We start from the raw sequence: 18,939 nt of genomic DNA, 5'->3' as shown, positions 1-18,939 counted from the left end.
AGATATTCTAGAGGAAAACAAGATTGTAGGTTAAATCCAACTGATGTCCTAAGAGCTCAGTATGAAAGTTTTGATTTTTGTTAAGTGTTGTTGATTTATTGCATGTGTTCTTTGTATAATAGCTCTCATGAGTGCAGCAACCAGAAAATAGGTTGTTGTATTTTTACATCTTTCCAAGATTTCTTGAGGCATTTGTTTAATGTATGTTGTTACCTGTTGGAGTGAAAATAAAATCTTGACAATGTTTTCGGATTTGTTTTGTTTTGTTTTGGTTGGTTGGTTTGTTTGTTTGTTTCCTGAGGAGAGAGAATTACTTGAAACTGATCTCTGGAGGTCAGGGTGAGACCTGCAATGTCATTACAGAGATTGAGAACCTGTCAAAAAGCACTGATGCTCTGGTATCTAAAAATGGAAGTAGCTCAGTTGTTGGTGGGCTTTAAGAAAAAGACATACATTTTAAAGATGTTCTGTTTTTTTTATTTTTTTGAGTTAAGATGGACAGAAGTCAGCTTCAAGACAGCAATCTGGTATTACGAAGGTAATACTTTTAGGGATTACTCTGTGGGAATCCATGTGGATCCTTTTTAGAAAGGAGGAAACAAAGTAAGCTGAATGTGCACAGTGGTCCCACAAATTTGAGCTATTTGCTTTCATTTACTGTATGTTGTGAAGTGCTACCGTGCATAGGCAATTTAAGGGATGTGAATTATGTGATAGAACATAAGAGAAGTGGGAAAGATGCAACAGCAATTCATGTTTACTTTTGGTTTATTGAAATGCTTTCTCTAGAGAGCAACGCAAAAAGCCAGCAAGGAGCAAAATAGTCAAACGCAGTCTCAAAGGTTAGCTAAGGGATTATTCGATGACAACATGAGATGTATGCAATGCAAATAGGAGAAAAGGCCTTTTATGGGACATTCACAAATCTTGTTATGGTTTTGTTCTTGCATTTTGAAACTTCATCTGCCATCCAAGAAAAAATATTACAAGTTTGTTTATCCTTGTTCTTTAGAAAAGCTAATTTATCGCTACATCTATCTGTTGCCTGCAGTATTTCTTAAAGCTCCTTGTTACAGTCATTTTGGATGAATTGTGTGCTAGCCAGTGTAACAGGCTCTTTTTGTAATGTATCTTTGCCAATCATCATCTGAGAAAAGAAATCAAAGACAGGCAAGTGCAAGATCTTGTGTTGGGTAATAGGCCGCCCTCATGGCACAAGTGCTAATTGCATGAGGGAGAGTGGGGAACTCCAGTGCCAGGCAGTGGAACCTAGTGCATATGGCAATTAATTATGTCCTGAAGTTATAGATGACTGGAGCAAACCACCCTGTTGAAATATGCCTTGGCTTGCTCAGAACTAGAGTGAGGACAGAAGCATTTGCTGCTTTTTGGAATGTGCTGTTTGTGAAAATCACTAGATGAGAGCAGCAAACTGTTATTGTTGAGAACAGGCTAGACAATGGGTCATTTGGCCAAAACTGGGGTAAAGGCACCACTTGATGCTGAGGAATATTTTTGCATCTCTGGAAGCAGGTGCAAAGCTGAATGAGCTTGTTCAGTCCTTACTAAGACTGTGTAACTGCTTTTAAAATGCAGTCTAAAAAGCATGTTTGAAACCATGTCACCAAGTTCCAATTTATGTCTTGTGATAGCGTTTCACCTGTAACACTAACCCAAAGTAATAATTCATACTACGAAGTTTAAAAGATACAGGTACTAGAACTGGTAGCTTTGATGAACATACACATTTTCAGTTCTGCATGTGGTTGAGTTAATGTGTAGTTTAATAGTGTGTTTTACACTTTGCCACTGAAAGATATAAAACGTATGGCAAGGCCAAGTGTTGCTGTTGGAGTTTGGACATGCTTTGTCTAATTTGCTGGTGATGATTCCACTACATTCTTGATGTTGCACTTGCAGAAGTTTCTACTCCTTTCATTGCATTCTAAAACCATCAGACTTAGAAAAAAAAAAGAAACTGCTGGTGTATGGTTAAACTGTGCAAGTGTCTTTTGAGTTTGCTTCCAGTTACTTTTCTAGTATTTCCTTCTTTGTTGGGTTAGACATAAATAATGATCTGGGCTTCACTAGTACTTCAGTTGTGTCTGTCAAATGCACAAGCCTGTCTCCTGTTGGAGCATACAGGAGAGCTCCACTTCTTAGTCAGTTAATGGCTTTCTTCTAAAAGCTTATGACCGCTGGACTACATTCTTGCTGTAAGTTGCTTCCAGTAATTACTCCTGTTATGCAAAAGACTCATACACGCTAAAAGGCCTGAATATTGCTGCATGTTTTTAAGAAAAGAATGAATTCATTGAACAATATGAGGTTTGCTGATACTCTGATGGTGCATATGTTATGATGTAAGAGTGTAACAAAAATGTATCTTCCAGGCTTTCAGGTTACTCACAGGCAAACCTTGGTCATAACATTCAAAGCAGCAGCCAGATGGCTAATACCTGGAAGTGTTTCTGTGGGGTCTAGCAGAAGAAAACCTACTCCTTGGTAACACTAGGACATTAACACACTTGGAGTAATATGTTACTAGCAGCAATGGTATATTGCATTTTGGCTTAGTTGTGCTCAATGGAGTCCTGCAATCTCCGTGATTCAGCTGCACATGTCAAATCAGGACACTTCCCAGTTCATCTGCTTGTGAGAAAATGCAGCAGCTTTCTATAACCAGTTTGGTGGTGTATTGGAAGCACCTCAGATATTCTGTCTCCCCTCAATCCTCCTTGCAGTTTTGTTCTCTTTGGTATTTTAATGTCACAGATTTAAAAAACCCCCACCAAAACAAACAAAAAAAAACCCAAATCCCCCCTAAAACCCCTAATTACCACAAAAAACCGAAACCAAACAGTGTGTGTCGTGCCCCCTTCCTTCTTCCTCTCTCCTCCCCCCACCCCCTTAAAATATTTGCACCCAGCTTACTTCTGTTTTCTGCTAGAGAGGGAATAAACAGACCTCAGCAGGTTTAGTTGTGGTTTTTTTTGTCACCCATCTGAAATCATTCACTCTTTCAACAGTATGTCAGTGATGAGACAGTTGGTATTGCCATGTCATATCCCAAGTCAGACAAATATTTCCAAAATCCCCCAGGAAAAGAAGGAAATTGGAAGCTGACCCTTCTGGTGCTTTTTAAAATCAGAATTGTATTTCTCCTAGTGGGTGGATATAAAATGGTGGAGTCCTTGTGTTATAGAAGGTAGTGACAGAACCTACATTAGAATTAAGTACAACTAAGACTTTATCTGAAGTCTTAACACTATCTTCATTATACTTTTAAAAAAGCCATTTAAAAAGATAAAATTTTAATGCTGTTTGTTCTTAATTAGGTGACTTCTGTTTCTCAAAAGCATTTTTACAGGGTAGTGGCTTTAAGAATTTTTCTCAGAAGTAAGCTTGTAGCTCAAGCTTTTGCATTTTAATACAGACAATTCAATGATTTATAATAAAAGATGGTACAATAACCATCTAGGTTGGCAGTCCAAAACAGCTGTACCAGAACTTCATCAGTACCGTTAAAATCAGTAGCGTGCAACCTAAAAGCATATACGTCAGCTCTTAGTTGAACAATAGTTGCCTTTTGTCGTTTGGCACATAAATTTAGAACTGGTTTCTAGCTGAGTCATATCACAGCCCAGCTTGTCTAACCAGGAGACACTTTGCACTGAACCAGTTCTCCCCTAGCTACAGATACAGCTTTGAGAGCTGGAAGGATGGGAAGTGCAACTGAGACTGAAGGCAGATGATGCCGTGTGCAGGAAAGTCTGTAAAAAGAAGACAGGAAACTTTTCCTCCAACTTGTAATTTTCTTCCTAATAGACTTGCCTGAAAGGGGCTTCTTTGCGCCATGGTTTTACTGAGTTCAGTCACTTTGCATCTACTTGAATGGTGCTCAGTGGATCTCAGTCTCCTTCCATGGTTCACCTGAGCCTGCTCAGCAAGTCTGCACTAGAGGGAAGTCCATGGGTCTGCAGGAGTTATGTGCTTTAGTGCATTTGAAATTTTTTACGTGTGGGAGAAATGTCTTTACCACAGTGATATTCATGCAGATATAAATGATATGTATGATACAAACCGGATCCAAGTACAAAACTACGAGGCCTAGTTTTGAAGAGATCGTCAGCCATTTAGATCTACTTATTGTCAGAAGGAAGAGAAACAGACATTTGCTCCACGGGTCTGTCTCTGAACTTTTTATTGAATGTAGTTTTTTTGACTCTCTAAAATACTTGTGCTGTGTTATGAAGCAGGTTGCTGTACTGTTGTCTTGTGATGGGGAAAGAAAAAGTGGATTAGTATGTAAAGTTGATGGACATTTTGTTAGTGAAGTTAACAATGTGGTTTTCAGTGACAGGACAGGCTGTATAGACATTGGCATCAGTGAAAAGTAGGCTCTATAAAAACCACCATATAATCCATTCAGACACTCATTTGTACAAACATCTGTTTCATGAGGGAGGTTTCAAGTTTAAAAAAAATAGTTTGGCTTGGAAAATTCCAGTTCATTTTGAAATAGTTTGCTTCCTATCTGTTCTGCTGCTGCCACGCTTTTCATCTAATCCTGTGTTGTCAGTTTGTGACCTTTCCTGGGTCTGACAGCAGCATGTAAGTACCAGTGTGACCTCCTGTGTAATGTTGCCTCAGCTTTTGGTGACCCTTACAAAAGTAAGTATTATATGCCAGTGCGTTGTCGTTACCTATTTCTTTTTTCTTCACTGCTAATGCCAGAAGGGTATTTAAGTGTCTGGAAATCATGCTCTCTCTTGCATGTGTACAGCTGGAGGAAGCTCTTCTAGGGTCTCCTGCTGTCACAGGGAGCCACACCATTTTTAGAATCTGATCAGACATCACTTTGAAACAAATTAGATTTATACCCTCAAAGATTTGTTTGTTTGTTCCTAGTTTCTGAATATATGTTCATTCCTTTTCCCATTTGACCTAACTTTAGACCTTTTAAAGTTAGATGCTGAGGTCTGATCTAGCTCCACCAGTAGAAAAAGGCACCTCCAGTCATTCATTTGATGTATATTAGTTGTCTATTTTACAGTGACAGTAAATACCCTCAGGATGTATTAGGTTCTCTTCACTCCTGAGTGATAGGCTCAGATTTAGACATCTGATTCAGGGATTCCTACAATTAGATAGGTGAATCCTAGGATAAACACCAAAAGGAGTTGGATTAGCAAAGCCTGTTGTTTACATTTGTAAGCATCAGGAGGAGAGGGAGATCAGTGAGACAGCCGTGAGACTAATGGAGATAAATGCAGACTTTCACTAAATTTTCTGTACAGTAATAAACTTTCTGGGGTGGGAGGGGGAAGGATTCATATAGTTCTGTTACTAACATTCAGACTTGTATTTACTTTTAGCAATCTCAAAAATATTCTCCAAGAGTCACAGAACATTGATTATTAAATGGGGTGGCAACTGACATGTGTCACATCAGGCAACATCAGCACATAGGTTGCTACTTGATGTTAGAAATCATACTGGGGATGTTATCTATAGGTAGAATAGCCAGCCTCTTTTGCACAATGAAAGAAGCACCCAATAAGGAAGGTATTTGTTACATTAAAGTTATTTTGAATACAGCTGTATAAAGTTGTCAGTTTAAGACCATTTTAATTTAGATGCTGAACAACGAAGAGTCATTTGTAGGTGGGGAAAAATGAACCAATTTGAGCGACTTTGGTTATATGGCATTAAGGTACAAATTTTAGGATTCAGTAAGCTGCCACTTATGCAGGATTGCAGTGGATGTGAAAAATACTGTCAGAAAACCAAATTCAGTGGCTTCTACTTTCTGTAGTTTCAATTAATAGAATAGGTTAAAAGGAAGTTCTGTAATATTTTATTCCTGTTCAACCCAGAGAAGGATTATCAAGAAACATTGTAGGGAAAGTAATAGACTGACTCTAAAACACATTTCTGTGATTTAATGTCAGATTAACGCCATTCTTGGACAGAGTTTATACAACCGATTTGGGTGTGTATTGAGCATGGTTAGCAGTTAAGAGAAATAGCATAAGAGAAAGTAGTTATTTCTGTAGAGTGTGTGTATATGTGGGGATACCTGTTTGTAAATATACAGAACAGTATGGTCTATACCTTGCACATCTTCTAGAGAAGAGGAAGTATCAGTGAATCCTGTTTTGAATTATTTCTATTTTCCTACTTTCTTCTCCAATACGTTCCAACATGATAATGTTTCATGTCAGTAAGCTGTCCTTCAGCTAATAGAGGCTCAGCAGCAAGCCTTGGCAACTTAATTTAGAGAAGTTCTCTCATCCGCTCTGCTACAAATCATATATAAGTAAGCCAGCAGATGTGGCAAACGGTTCTGGAACTGAATCTTTTCATTTACCTGTCTGTCTTAAAACTGTGATATCAGAAGGGTCAAGTAAGAGGGTTTACTTTTATTCAGAGCTATGAATTCAAGCCTCTCTCCAGTCATGCATCCAACGTCATGTCCATCCTGGACAAACTAAAAAAAAGATGGCTGGTAACATAATTTCCAGTACCTGCTTGATTATCAAAATTAGCCTGTCTTAACCACACTCACCCAATGACGTACCTAGCATTGGGGGTCCTTTGGAATGGGTTTTCTTTAATCTGATATTAGTGCATAAATACGCACCTTACAAATATGTGTGTATACATATACAGCTATATATAACTGTGTGTGTGTATATATGTATAAGTTAAAGAATATATATTGAAAGAAAAGGTGTTATTTGTACACCTGTGAATGAATTATAAAGTAAAAGATACAAGATAAAGTAGTCAGTTGAGAGTTATTTCCATATGAGCAAAATCCACAAGGTTTTGGATCCCTTTTGGATCCCTTTCCCATCCCTTCATTGTCAGGATTTGCCTATACCATGTATATGGAGCATTAGCATAGAAGAGAACTTGTAGCAGATACATTTGGAAAGATCCTCTGGGTAAAGTTTACTCATCCTGTCACTCGGAAGCACAATCTATTAGTTAAATTTTGGCTCCTGAGTAGTATTACAGAAAGGAAAAAATCCCCACAATTTCTTGTCATTTATTAATTTCACTGAATTATAAAAATAATTGAAAGAAATAATATGCACCAGAAATCTTTTCTCCACGCTCTGTAAATTAATTCTAATCAGATATACTAGTCATTGCAAACATTCCAGTTATTTTAACAGTGCTTAAAGAATAGTCTTTAATTGTTTCTCCTGGTTTGTGTTTGGCATGGAATTTTGTTTTCATTTTACAATATCCCTGTTTTCTTTATTTCCATCAGGAGAGAGAAACAGAAGAAGAAGATGTCAGGTGGCTTTCAGTTACATGCCTCAAAATGAAGATGAACTGGAATTAAAAGTTGGTGACATCATTGAAGTTGTGGGAGAGGTGAGCAGATCTTTAGTAGAATATGCACACATGCAGTTCTAACATATCTTATGCATGTTAAGCTCTTAGATACAGTGTGTTTTAAGACATAATTTAAACCAGACATTTTTCTTCTCTACTGTACGGATGTGTCTGGTTTGGGTTATTGTTGGGGTTGAGGGCATGTGATTGTTTGTATGGATTTCATGAGGGTTTTTTTTCCCTGTAGGTTTTACTTGATCAGTTGATACTTCTGAGCTCTGTTCAGGGAAAAGCTTGAAGTTCGTGCTAAAGGGCTGTTGAGGTTGTATCTCCAAAGAACCAAGGTTACAGCAGAAAAAGCTTTTCCAAATTTTAGTAGAACAGCCACAGGAAAGAATTATCTTTACGGAGTTAAACACATTTAAGAAATTTACTTGAACACCTCTGAAGTTCAGCCATTAACTTAATGTTCAGCACCTTTTGTCATCTATGTCTGCAAATTTAACCTATTTCATTTTAGTCTAATCAGTAAAAAAAACAAAACCAAACCAAAGACCAAACTAACCAACAAGGAAAGCAGTGAAAAAACCCCAAACAAATAAAAAAACTCAGCCTCCTCATCCTGGTTGTATGATCAAGGAATGGTGTTTGCTCCCAATACCTTAGTTTTGTTCCATTAGAGATTTTAGAAATACCTTCTTTAGCTTAATACCATAAGGACCAAAAGTCAGAATGTTAACATGAATCCTTTAAGTATAATGCATTCAAACTCATTTAGTCTTTATTTATGTAGATTTAAAAAGATCTAAGCCTTTAGTCTGCATAAGCAGCCAATAAAAGGTGTGTTTCAGCTTGTATCATTTATTTGTAGGGCTTTTATTTCCTGTGACTCAGCAGCTAATAAGTCAACATTTATTTTTGTGTCAAGGATATATGATTAGTTTTCTTTTTCCTGTATCTGTCACTTAAGAAATCAGTTTTAAAAGAATATAAATTCTGCTGCAATCTATATGACATCCAGCATTTTCTTATGAGAGATTTAATTCTCAGATCTGAATGTAAGAAGCTTAGTAATCACTGGTTTTCATTTAAGCTAGCTGTACATACAAGCTTTGCACATCATTCTTCCTGGAATCAGACATGATACTTAACTAGCCTTATTCTCTCTGTGAGCAGAATTGTAATGGGCAATGTCAAAGCTGTAAGATATATAAGAACATATTTAAAAGACAATGTAAACCCAATATTATAACAAGTTTAATGGCAGCATGAGCTGGTTTCATTGCACAATTTGAAGTACATTTGAACTTAGGTGGCCACACAAATATCTTCCATCAGCTGGCCTACTTTAAACTTTTAAGTGTGTGTCTCTCAAGAGTAAAGTGATGGAATAAAATCCCTTCCTAGTAGCCAGCCAATGAATTAGCTCTGCCAAGTGAGTTGTATGATTAAATAATTTAGATGGGACTCTAGACTTCTCTTATGAAATACATCTCTTGTCATCTTATAAATATAAACAACTTAATTATAAATAACAGATTTATTTAAATCCCAATGAGACTAAAAATGTTGGTGTTAAAATTGAAAGCTGTAGAAAAACTATGAAATATTCCTGTACTTGCATTTGTGTGCTTATAGTTAAGGGTATGTCTTTTTGAAACATACTTGGATTGCCGATTACAGACTTCATAGTCTTAAACTCATAATTGTACCTTGAGTTAATACTGCTGAAGAAAGCACTGACAACTTGCTGATTCTAAGGTTTAAGAAAATAAATAGTCTAGGGCTGTTTTTTTTTTTTGATTGGCAGTCCTAAAAGATATTACACTGAAATTAGTTTTATTATACTATTGAAGGGGATTGCTCATAGCTAGCTTGAGCTGCTGGCCATAATTAAATGCTGAAGAATAGCTGACACAGGTGAGGCTATGTCCATTTTGACCTTATGAAGTACCCTGTTCTGTCACCTACTGAAACGTAAGCTCTGTCTCAGGCGCCATCTGGTACATTTATGCAATCCAGGACATTGTCTGGCTGTTCTGGGTGGAACTGGATCAGCTGGTGAAAGAAGGTGAAAAGAGAAAAAATGATCAGCAACTCAGGAATTGATTTTGTGTGAACTTTATTTTCCATCATGGTTGATAGCTAGCAGTTGATTTTGAATACTTGTTGCTGCTTCCTCTTCTGCCCTTACCATAATAGTGTTAATTCCTTGAAAAACTAGGCAGAAATTTTCTTTTGAAGCAGGAACTTTATTTGATGTAGAAAGCTGCACCAGCTAGTGTACTGATTTGTGCTTGTAGGTGATATCACACAGAGAGTCATTACATTGAAATAGGATTCACGGTGTTTATGTCATTATATGATGCTCTTTATTTCAAATGATAAATGTTTGATGCAAGTGCCTTATTATTTAAAAGATCTGTCTTCCTCAGTTGTGAAAATAGAGATTTCTTTGCAAGGGCCAGAATCGTAATGTGTTATTGTACGAAAATACCTGAAACAACAGGAAAAAAACCCGTGCCACATAGGCAACAGTTCGGGAGAGTTCTTGCAAAATATCCGCTTTGTTTATCATTACTCGGTGATAGCATCTTCAGCATTATTTACAGTGGTTCAGTGGATAATTAGAACTTTAATAGTCACTCACTTTCCATTTCCAGTTGTTTCTTTCTCTTACCCCATCTTTTTATTAATGAGTAGAAGGTCTCAGATTCCCACAGGCAATACTTTAATTGTATCCTCCTAAAAAAAAATTGCATCAGCTGAATTAATTTGTTTGAAATTGACTTAGATTAATATTTTCAAATATCTGTGGATTTCTGTTTAGTTGAAAATAAATTGATTTCTAATAACTTACAGCAAACTAAAATGGATATCGTTTAGATCAAAATACTGCCTATATAGCTTTGTGTGTATATTTACCAAAAAATGTGGCAAAAATATCACTTACTGATGACAACTCATTAAACTTCTCTTGTTGCAAAGAAAAGCAAGTTCCTGATGTACTGTGCTAATTTGGCTTCGTCCTTAAAGAGATGGGTTCTGTTCCTCCTTGAGCCTCTGGAAGTTCACTGCCTCCAGCAAAGGGTTAGCATAAGGGAAGTGAAGTCTTTCCGGCTGCCTCCATCAGTGCCCAAGTATGTTTCCCCAGATCCCCAGTGAAAACGGGTTACACTGATACCAGATGGTGACATGCTGAGGATGAGGATGTCTTCCCTTCTCCCACCTCTGCTTTTAGGGTGCTAACCAACCTCTGAGGTGTAGTAGCCCCACGTCCTTCTTCCTGATGCCAACAGGTTGGATAAGATACTTTTGAAAGGATTTATGTGTCTGTGGTAATGGTAGATACTATTGGGAATTCCTGTTGTGGTAGAAGTGGTTTGGAGCTGTACAGTGAGTGGACTGAAACACCTGCTACAGCAAGTGTGAGTTCTGAGATGCTAGGCTTGTCACCACATAGATATCCTTGGAGACTGTGTATGTTCAGAATTCACAGTTCCTTCCCATTCCTTCTAAATAGTTAGAAATTAATTATAATAAGATCAAGCATTCATCTCAATAGATAAAATGCTTGTTGTTAAACTACAGGTTTCCGTAACTACACAGACACTGATACCCATGAGACATCAATTAGCATACTTAAATTAAAAGTACATTTGAAACTAACAAGAGAAGCATTTTCATCATTGTTTACGCTCACGTTTAATGTGTGATTGATAGATTTTTGCTTGTCATCTTCCAAGTTCATTAGCTGTAACTCTAATTACAGTTGTCCCAAAATACAGCTGTAACTAATCGTCTTATTAAATGCAGATATCTGAATTCCAATTATGTTTCATCTTTAGACTTTCACGGGATGCAAGATAATTAACCTATAGCATCAGAGTAAGGACACTTGCCATGCCATTTGACAGTTCCGTGCCTCCTTTCATTGAGGATTACTCTATTGTCATGCTGCTGTGTAGCTTGTTACATCCTCCTGCTGAGAAGTCAGCTTTTTGGCAATGTGAGGTGCAGGGATTTAAGCTCGCAACTAAGTTTGAGACTTGCTATAGTACCACTGAGCTTATTGTTTGGCTTTTACTTGATAGGCCATATATTATGTGATCAAATACTGTAGGTAACTCATTTGAAATTATACAAATTCAGTCTGTGCTTTTACAAATCTGCTGCTCCTTCTGGGCAAGGTTGGTGGGGTGACGTTGTTATGAGATAAAGTGGTTCAACCCATTTCCAAGAACAGGATAAGCACTGGGGATTGAACTGGACTTCCCTTACAGTAACTTAATTTTGACAGCTGTAGACTTGAAAGGGGAGTATTTGATAGTGGAAAGGGGATGATCTGTGCCACAAGTACAGAACCATACAACACTCAAGAAAACATCTGGGAATGGATACTGCGGTTCCATGTCTCCCAGTTACTTTTCTGTGAAAAGCTGGGGTGTTTTTCCTGCTCCTCTTCCAACAGGTGGTTCACAAGGACTTCTAAGACTATTGCTTGAATAGTTCATGTGATATGAGGCACTTTTTTGTGGAAATAAGGGTATAAATACCTTTGAACTCTTTATAGAGTCATTCTAGTTCTTTGTGATTGCCTTCTCTGTTTCTCAGTTTCTTACATAGAAAATTATGTTTTAAAAACTCAACAAAAACACAAACCACAAAAAAAACTAAAAAACAAACAAAAAGAAAACCCAAAGCACATTTTGACAGTGTAAAATAAAGACCTCTGAAGCTGAAAAGATACCTTAGTACAAGGTGCTTGTGCAGTTTTTTCTTCCCTTCTGCACCAGAGTTATCAAACAGCTTCCAGATGTGCTGCAGCAGAAGCCCAAGAGCTGGTTGACATCTCATGGGTATGGCTCTCTCAGAATGCACTCCCAGAACAAGCCGTCAAGTGGCACTGTAGGCACCATTTTCTGTGGTCTTGTTTCCAAAATTTCTTTTCCCATTGGCAGTAATGTGTTTATTTTACCTCTTGGAAATGTATGTTTTTAATTTAATTTCAACATACAATTGCTTTTATACTTCAGGCTCAAGATCTTCCATTAAAATTTATAAAATATTTTTTTCCTTTGCTTTGTGGGCTGTAGTTCTCTCTAAGCTTGACCTTGGTCTTCTCTCCTTCCTGTTGCCTGCCTGTGGCATTGCTTTTATTCCTGGGACTGTGTTTTAGTTTTAACAGCCCAGAAAGACTGTGTTGTGATCCAGGGAGACTTTATTCTACCTGAAACTTTCCTGATTCAAAGCTTCCCTTTGTGAGCTGCAAGTAGTCTACCAGCCTAATAGGCAAAGCTACAGGTTGTAGAAAATCTTGTGAAACAGGCAGATGCAGGAGTTTATTGGAAACTAAAGGCCAGTTTAAGTTAATGCCAGTGATTGCAAATGGCCGCAGATTTTTATCATATAACAATTTTGGCCTATTAATGATATATCAAGGTGTAAGCAAGAAGCTGTGGCAGACCTAAATATTCTGGCAAGCAACTGCTGGTAGCTGGCCTCAGCAATTTCTGCTCTTTTTGGGTATCCCATCCTGAAGGTACAGGGGTGACCATGCAGGTCGCTCAAGGGAAGGGGTTTCTAGGCTTATATCAACAACATTTTTTGCACTCCAGGTCAGTCTGATGCTCTTTCTGACATTTTTTTTATTTAAAGGGGGATGTTGCAAATTGTATTTATTGGCCATGAAGAGAAAATCTAAATAACATAAAAAGTAACATTTCCTCACTTTTAGAAAATCTTAATCTTGTATACCTAGTGGCCTACTAAAGTGATAATGTTTTCTTTGGTTCCTTTACAGTTACAGAATAAAACTGCATTCCTGGTCTAAAGGAGAACTATGTTGTTTTCCTGAATGCTTAAACTACTGTCATATTACTTTCCTTTTTCTTTGTTTCTTTCTTTTTTTTTTCTTTTTAGTTGTTCTTTAAACATGGAAATAGTCTGAATTCAATACATTTTTGTTGATTTCTAAGCAGCTCAATGTCATAGCATCTCTATACCCTCTTGAGAATTTCATGTGTCTGAATGTCTCACACATATAATTCCATGTGTTATTGTCCTGCGTGTCCACTTTCACTGTATCTATTTTGAGCACTTCATTATCCTTTCTTACTTATATGATTATTTGTAAGTAAAATTTACTATTACAACTTCTTAGTGTCTTTCTAGTCTGGGTTGTCATTGTGTGCAGGGATCTACCAATTTCATTAAATACTCCCTAACAAATTATATAAATACATTTTGCATTATTTTAATCTGCATTTGGTTTATGGTTGCTAACCCCTCATTTGCATAAAAAGCTCTATTGGTTAATTCAATGAAAACCAAAATACAAGTATTTTTTCTTCATTGAAAATGTAAAAAAACCCCAAAGCCCAATGATATTGGAAGAATACTTGAATGTTGCATAATTATTGTATAGATAAAATTTGTCTGTAAATCCAAAGGCAAGGCTTCTTAATGAGTTGCATTTCTCTAGAAATGATGCACCATTTTCTGGTGATACTGTCATCTGTATCTTGTTCAATCAAATCCTGGCATCGGACCACATATAGCTGTCTTTTATTGCATCTGTCCCTGCCCCATGCATGGCACTGACTGAGTTGCAGTTGGGTGCGTGAGTTGTCACCTCCCTAAATACATGAAATGGAGCAACAAATTATCTTCAGTCACTTTCCTCTGTGTTGTTGCTCTTCAAATGTGGTGTGACAGTAGTATTGGCAGCCTAGGGGCCTGGCAAGATGAGAGTGTGCCATGTCTCTCTGAAAGGCAGTGAACAGATATAACACACTGAAAACATATCTTGAAAATGCCTCTAGCTGTGGCCACTTACTTTTGGCAGAATTACAGAATAGTTTGCAGGGACTTCTTCAACTAGCCCAGGTTGCTCAGAGGCCCTTACTACCTGACCTTGAATATGTTGAGGGGTGGGGCAACTACCCCCTCTCTGGGCAACCTCTTCCAGATTGGAGCAATTATTTTCTAAAAACAGTGTATTTTGTTTTCAGGCTGAACTTAACAATTTATATGTAGGGTACGATGAATAGTAGAACTTCTCTTCTGGCATAGGGACATGGACTACTGAATGAAATTCACCTCCTTTTAGATTGTTTGGTCTGGCCTATAAATTCTGGGCATGAATCAGGACCTAGATGTATAGCACTGAAAGCACTTTGTTATAATAGTATAGTAGCAAATTCTATTGAGTGCTTGTACCTCCAGATGGATTACCCCCATGAACAATGGGTTTTCCTTTGTGCGGTTTTATTTGCTAGGAATTATTGCAACATTTCAAACCATATGGTAATGGATTGCCACAGTTTGGGATAACTAAGCCCCAAGGGTATTTTAGTGTCATCTTTAGTGTATGGATTAATCTCTAGCTGGTGTTTTGAGGCTTAAAGGTATGTAGCATGTAGCTATAGTGCTTAAAAATACTTAAAGCTTTTGATGCTTTTCATGAAAATTTCCTAATAGATCTGTGGGAGGCCCAGTTTGACTTCAACCTCTACTGTCTTGCTAACACAATTCCACATTTTCTTGTGGAAAAAAGCTAGGTTTTCCTTTAGGTTTTTCTAAATTTGTAAAATTACTGGATATGACATTGTGTTTTCAGAGAATTCATTCTTGTATCAGCTGGAAAACTTATAATAAGCTAATGAATTATGGAAGTATATTCACATCCAATTTATATTTACCTTTGTCTATGTGGATTTCTATACACGTACATAAAGACCCGTACATAAACATACTACACAAAGAATGCTAATGTCATAAGAAAACTGTGAAGTGTTACCCTGGAAGAAGTAAGCAGAAGAAAATTACATGAGAGAAAGATGGAACCGATTATATTGTTCACCTTCTTTCTGTCAAGTAATATCATCTTGCAAAAACCAGGGGTCTTGAGATCTGTGTAATTCCCCTGTGATTAATCTTCTGGTTAATCAGCTAATGCAGTTATGGTTAGTATTTAGTTCAAATCAATAGAGCCATCTGGGTATACTGCATTAGAAAAATGGAAATATGTTATAGCTTGGAGACTCTTCGTTATGTTGTGTATTTTCTATATAACACCATAGCATATATAGGTATTTAGAGATACAATTTGTAGAGTCTACTAAGTGTTGTGTGTCATGCAGTTTCAGTTTTCCAAATGTCTTTTGTCTGGAGAGAAGAAAAGCAAATATTGCCTTTTAGAGACTTTGATATTATAATGTGGAAAACCTGCAGTCTACTGAAGTGAGTGATTTGTATGTGTTCTGTCCTCTGAAGTAGAAAGAAGAAAATAGCTGTTCTTCCCAGAGTTGCTCCTGAGCTCACTAATGTTGCTGATGCATTTGGCAGGGAGAAAGAAGGGGGTGATTTTGTTATGGGCAGGTACTGAGATTAAATGGATGTAGCTGTGCTGGTCTGAATTGCTTTCAAATCAAAAAAAGCAGATCAAACCAGGAAGACAAGAAATGTGCTAAAATGGTTGAAGATGGAGAAAAAGCACAAGAAACACTCCTGAAGTAACCACAGTTTTCTTTATAGTAAAATAGTACATGTACCTAAGTTGGAAAAAAAAACCCAAAACCCAGCCATTCCTCTGTAGTTCGAGGAAATATTTGCTTGTATTAAGAAATTTGTTTTTTAAGGAGTTGAGATGTTCACAGATAAGTGATACAAAACAGGTTGGAATATTCTTTTCTGTAATATCATCTAAGATGTGGGGTTGTTTTTTTGAATACCCTCAATTTGTAAAGTCAAATATTATTTTCATCTTTTTTTGTGGGGGCAAAAAGAGGAGGGTCAAACATTATTGGAGAGTGATTGATGTGTCAACAGACTGAAACTGTCCTTCCCTGTCATTTTTTTTTTTGGTGAATTGATAGTGACTGACAGATGAAAATTATTTATATGTCAGGGGTGTGTTTGGCTAATGCATATAAGTAATTTCTTCCTGTCCCATTATAACCTAAAGGCATCTGATTTCTGAGGGCTGTCATTTCACTGCCTGACACCGCCATTCAACCCTGAATGGATTATACAGGATGGAATTTGTAAATTTTAAGTGGTATTTTCTCTTGGGATTGGCCTAAGAAGTGTCTCTCCTCCTCCTGACCGTATCGTTGTTGTGTATTTCAGTAGCATTTTGTAAAGCTAGAGTCAAATATGCATTAGCATTGTTCTTTGTTCTCCATAGATTACTTACATTGACACATTAATGATATAGCAACATTCTTAATTTTCAAAATAGAGAGTTTCTGATTTTGATGGGGAAGGCAAGAATATTCACATGATATATACTAAGATACCTAGTTTAGATTTTCTGAATAGCCATTTGCAGGCATCTCTCTTTTGCCATTGATTGCTTAAGGAATTTAAACTCTCATCTGCAAATTGCATCAAGATGAGTAAGAGTACATTGTGCACAGCAAATTTAGTGATTAAACAGATATCCATAAAAAATTCAATGTAGAGACACTGTGTGCTCTCTAGTTGTTTGTGTTTTGCTTTTTTTAATCCTTTTATTTAATGCTCTTCCATGCTTCTTACTCCTGTCAGCACTGCTGACATTTACAGATGGGTGCATGCATCTTTCTTGATTTTACATTAAAAAAAAAAAAAAAGAAGAGAGAGGTATTTTCTGGCTTGGAGCTTATGTCATGTGCTCCTTATACCTGAAATAAATACAAATTACTCAAAATTGTTACTGTCATTGTTACTGTCATTGTTACTGAAAATCATACACACTATTCTGTAAATTGTTTGTTATATTAACCTCCTTGTTTTTTTGGTTTTGTTTTGGTGCAGGTGGAAGAGGGATGGTGGGAAGGTATACTCAATGGAAAGACTGGAATGTTTCCTTCCAACTTCATAAAAGAGCTGTCTGATTCTGAAGATGCTGGAATAGAAGAGCAAGTAAAGTCGAGTAAGGAAAAAATATCGATGTTCTGTATGTATGGCTGTGTCTTTACCCCCTAACGTGTTGATAGGGTAGCACATTCTTATCGCTTGCTTGAAAGTGGTTTTGAATGCCATGTTCTTAATTTCTGCTGGGAAAGTGTCAGGTGATGATAAGTGCGTACTTGCAATGCTACCTGCGTTGTAGTATTGGCAGTGCTCTGTGAGCTGTGTTAAGAATTGCCAAGCTGCAGCAGACCAAGAAGGGAGAAGGCAATGATGATTTGTGTTTCAAAATTATTTACAAGATTATTTTTTTTCTTTGGATGTGGAAATTGAGCAAAGTAACCAAACATCTACGTAATGGCTGTGCTTATTTAAATGAGGGATTAAAGTGCCATGCCTTCTGTAATGACTCCAGTAGATTTAAGGATTCATAATTATCGGTGTGGGACATGCGGCACTTTTTCCCTCCAGGTGCTGAGCATGTTACTATTACCTCCGTCACTCACTGCCCCAGCAGCCAAAGGGAAAAAGGCCAGAACTGGGACATGGACTTTGTTCTCTCACTTACAGTGGGCCAGTACTGCTGCAGGTGAAAAGCATGTTTGGTAACTAAGTTTGCAATAGTATAAGCATGGTAGTGGGTTGTCATATTTATAACTTTCCTTGGAGAATAACCTGAACCAAAAGTATGCTTTTATATGAACTGGATACTTGTCTTTATGTTTTTTCTATTCTTCAAGCAGATATTCTATTTCTTTGTCTGTGGTCATTTCTTTAATGAAAAGAAAAAAAAGGCAGTTGTATTTCCATATTTCAGGCGAATTCCACCATATCTGCCAAGGTCTTCCTGTTTTCAGCACTGCTGTGTAGCACAGCTACAATGCTATTCATTGCTATGTAGTAATATTCTGAATCTCTGAACAAGAAAAAGCGAAAGGACTCCCGAGGTCTTTGTAAGCTTATTTCAGCTGAAATGTACCAAAGCCTTTATAGCTGACTCTGTCAGTAAGAGGTAGAAAGTTATAATACTTTTTCTTCCTTTTTCTCCATTTAAGGCAAATTTATCATCTTTATTCCATCCCACAGAAATAAGATCCTAAAAAACCTGACTTCTGCAATAATGAAAAATTTTCATACTGTTTTAGTAATGGAGTACCTATTCATGTGTAGTGCACTGGTGACCTAGTCTTGTGGTCAGTGCTGCTAAAGATATTTAGAGGTGACATCCCTTCAGACTGGTATGAAAATATTTTTAAGGAAGCTGACAATTTTAGCATGATAGGGAAAAAGGAAGGGCGTTAAGTGATGTTACACATTTGGGTGAAATTGCAAACTGCTTTCTATAACCTGTATATGTCATCATGTATTTTGTTCATTATAAACACAGCGAATCTTGGAAGAACTAATTATATAGATGTAGATTCAGCTCTGGATTCTATAGTGTTTTGTACTTTATAAATGAACAAGGTAAGTGATACTGTTCAGGATGGAGCACCCCAATTTTATTGGAGGAATGAATGAATATTCCTTTCCTAGGTAATTTGGTAATATTTACTTTATAATAAACATCCTAAAAGTATCTTTTAATTAAACCACATAATTGAGTGTGTGAAAGCAGCCACAAAGCACTACCTTGTTTAGTTGACATCCATAAAGGCACATGCTTAGTTCAAACTCAGTTTTGTGTGC

The 18,939-nt window shown here is 37.0% G+C and overlaps 1 protein-coding gene across 8 annotated transcripts in view; it reads left to right on the top strand.

The window, feature by feature from the left end:
* The window catches only part of SH3KBP1 (SH3 domain containing kinase binding protein 1), a 226,209-nt gene that overhangs the window by 106,113 nt on the left and 101,157 nt on the right, over nt 1–18,939 (top strand). For 7 of the 8 annotated variants that reach the window (XM_061364578.1, XM_061364576.1, XM_061364577.1 and 4 more), the window contains 2 exons: nt 7,286–7,392; nt 17,155–17,272. In XM_061364578.1, coding sequence (XP_061220562.1) covers nt 7,286–7,392; nt 17,155–17,272 — 225 coding nt within the window. Of the gene's footprint in view, nt 1–7,285; nt 7,393–17,152; nt 17,273–17,721; nt 17,840–18,939 lie in introns of those variants that run through there. The other variant, XM_061364583.1, reaches the window with a different exon arrangement.

Source organism: Neopsephotus bourkii, unplaced genomic scaffold (assembly GCF_033783945.1).
Source record: "Neopsephotus bourkii isolate Nb327-2 ecotype Australia unplaced genomic scaffold, CSIRO-AGI_Nbou_v1 NB_1234, whole genome shotgun sequence".
Lineage (NCBI taxonomy): Eukaryota > Metazoa > Chordata > Aves > Psittaciformes > Psittacidae > Neopsephotus > Neopsephotus bourkii.
This window is presented reverse-complemented; position numbering and strand designations above follow the sequence as displayed.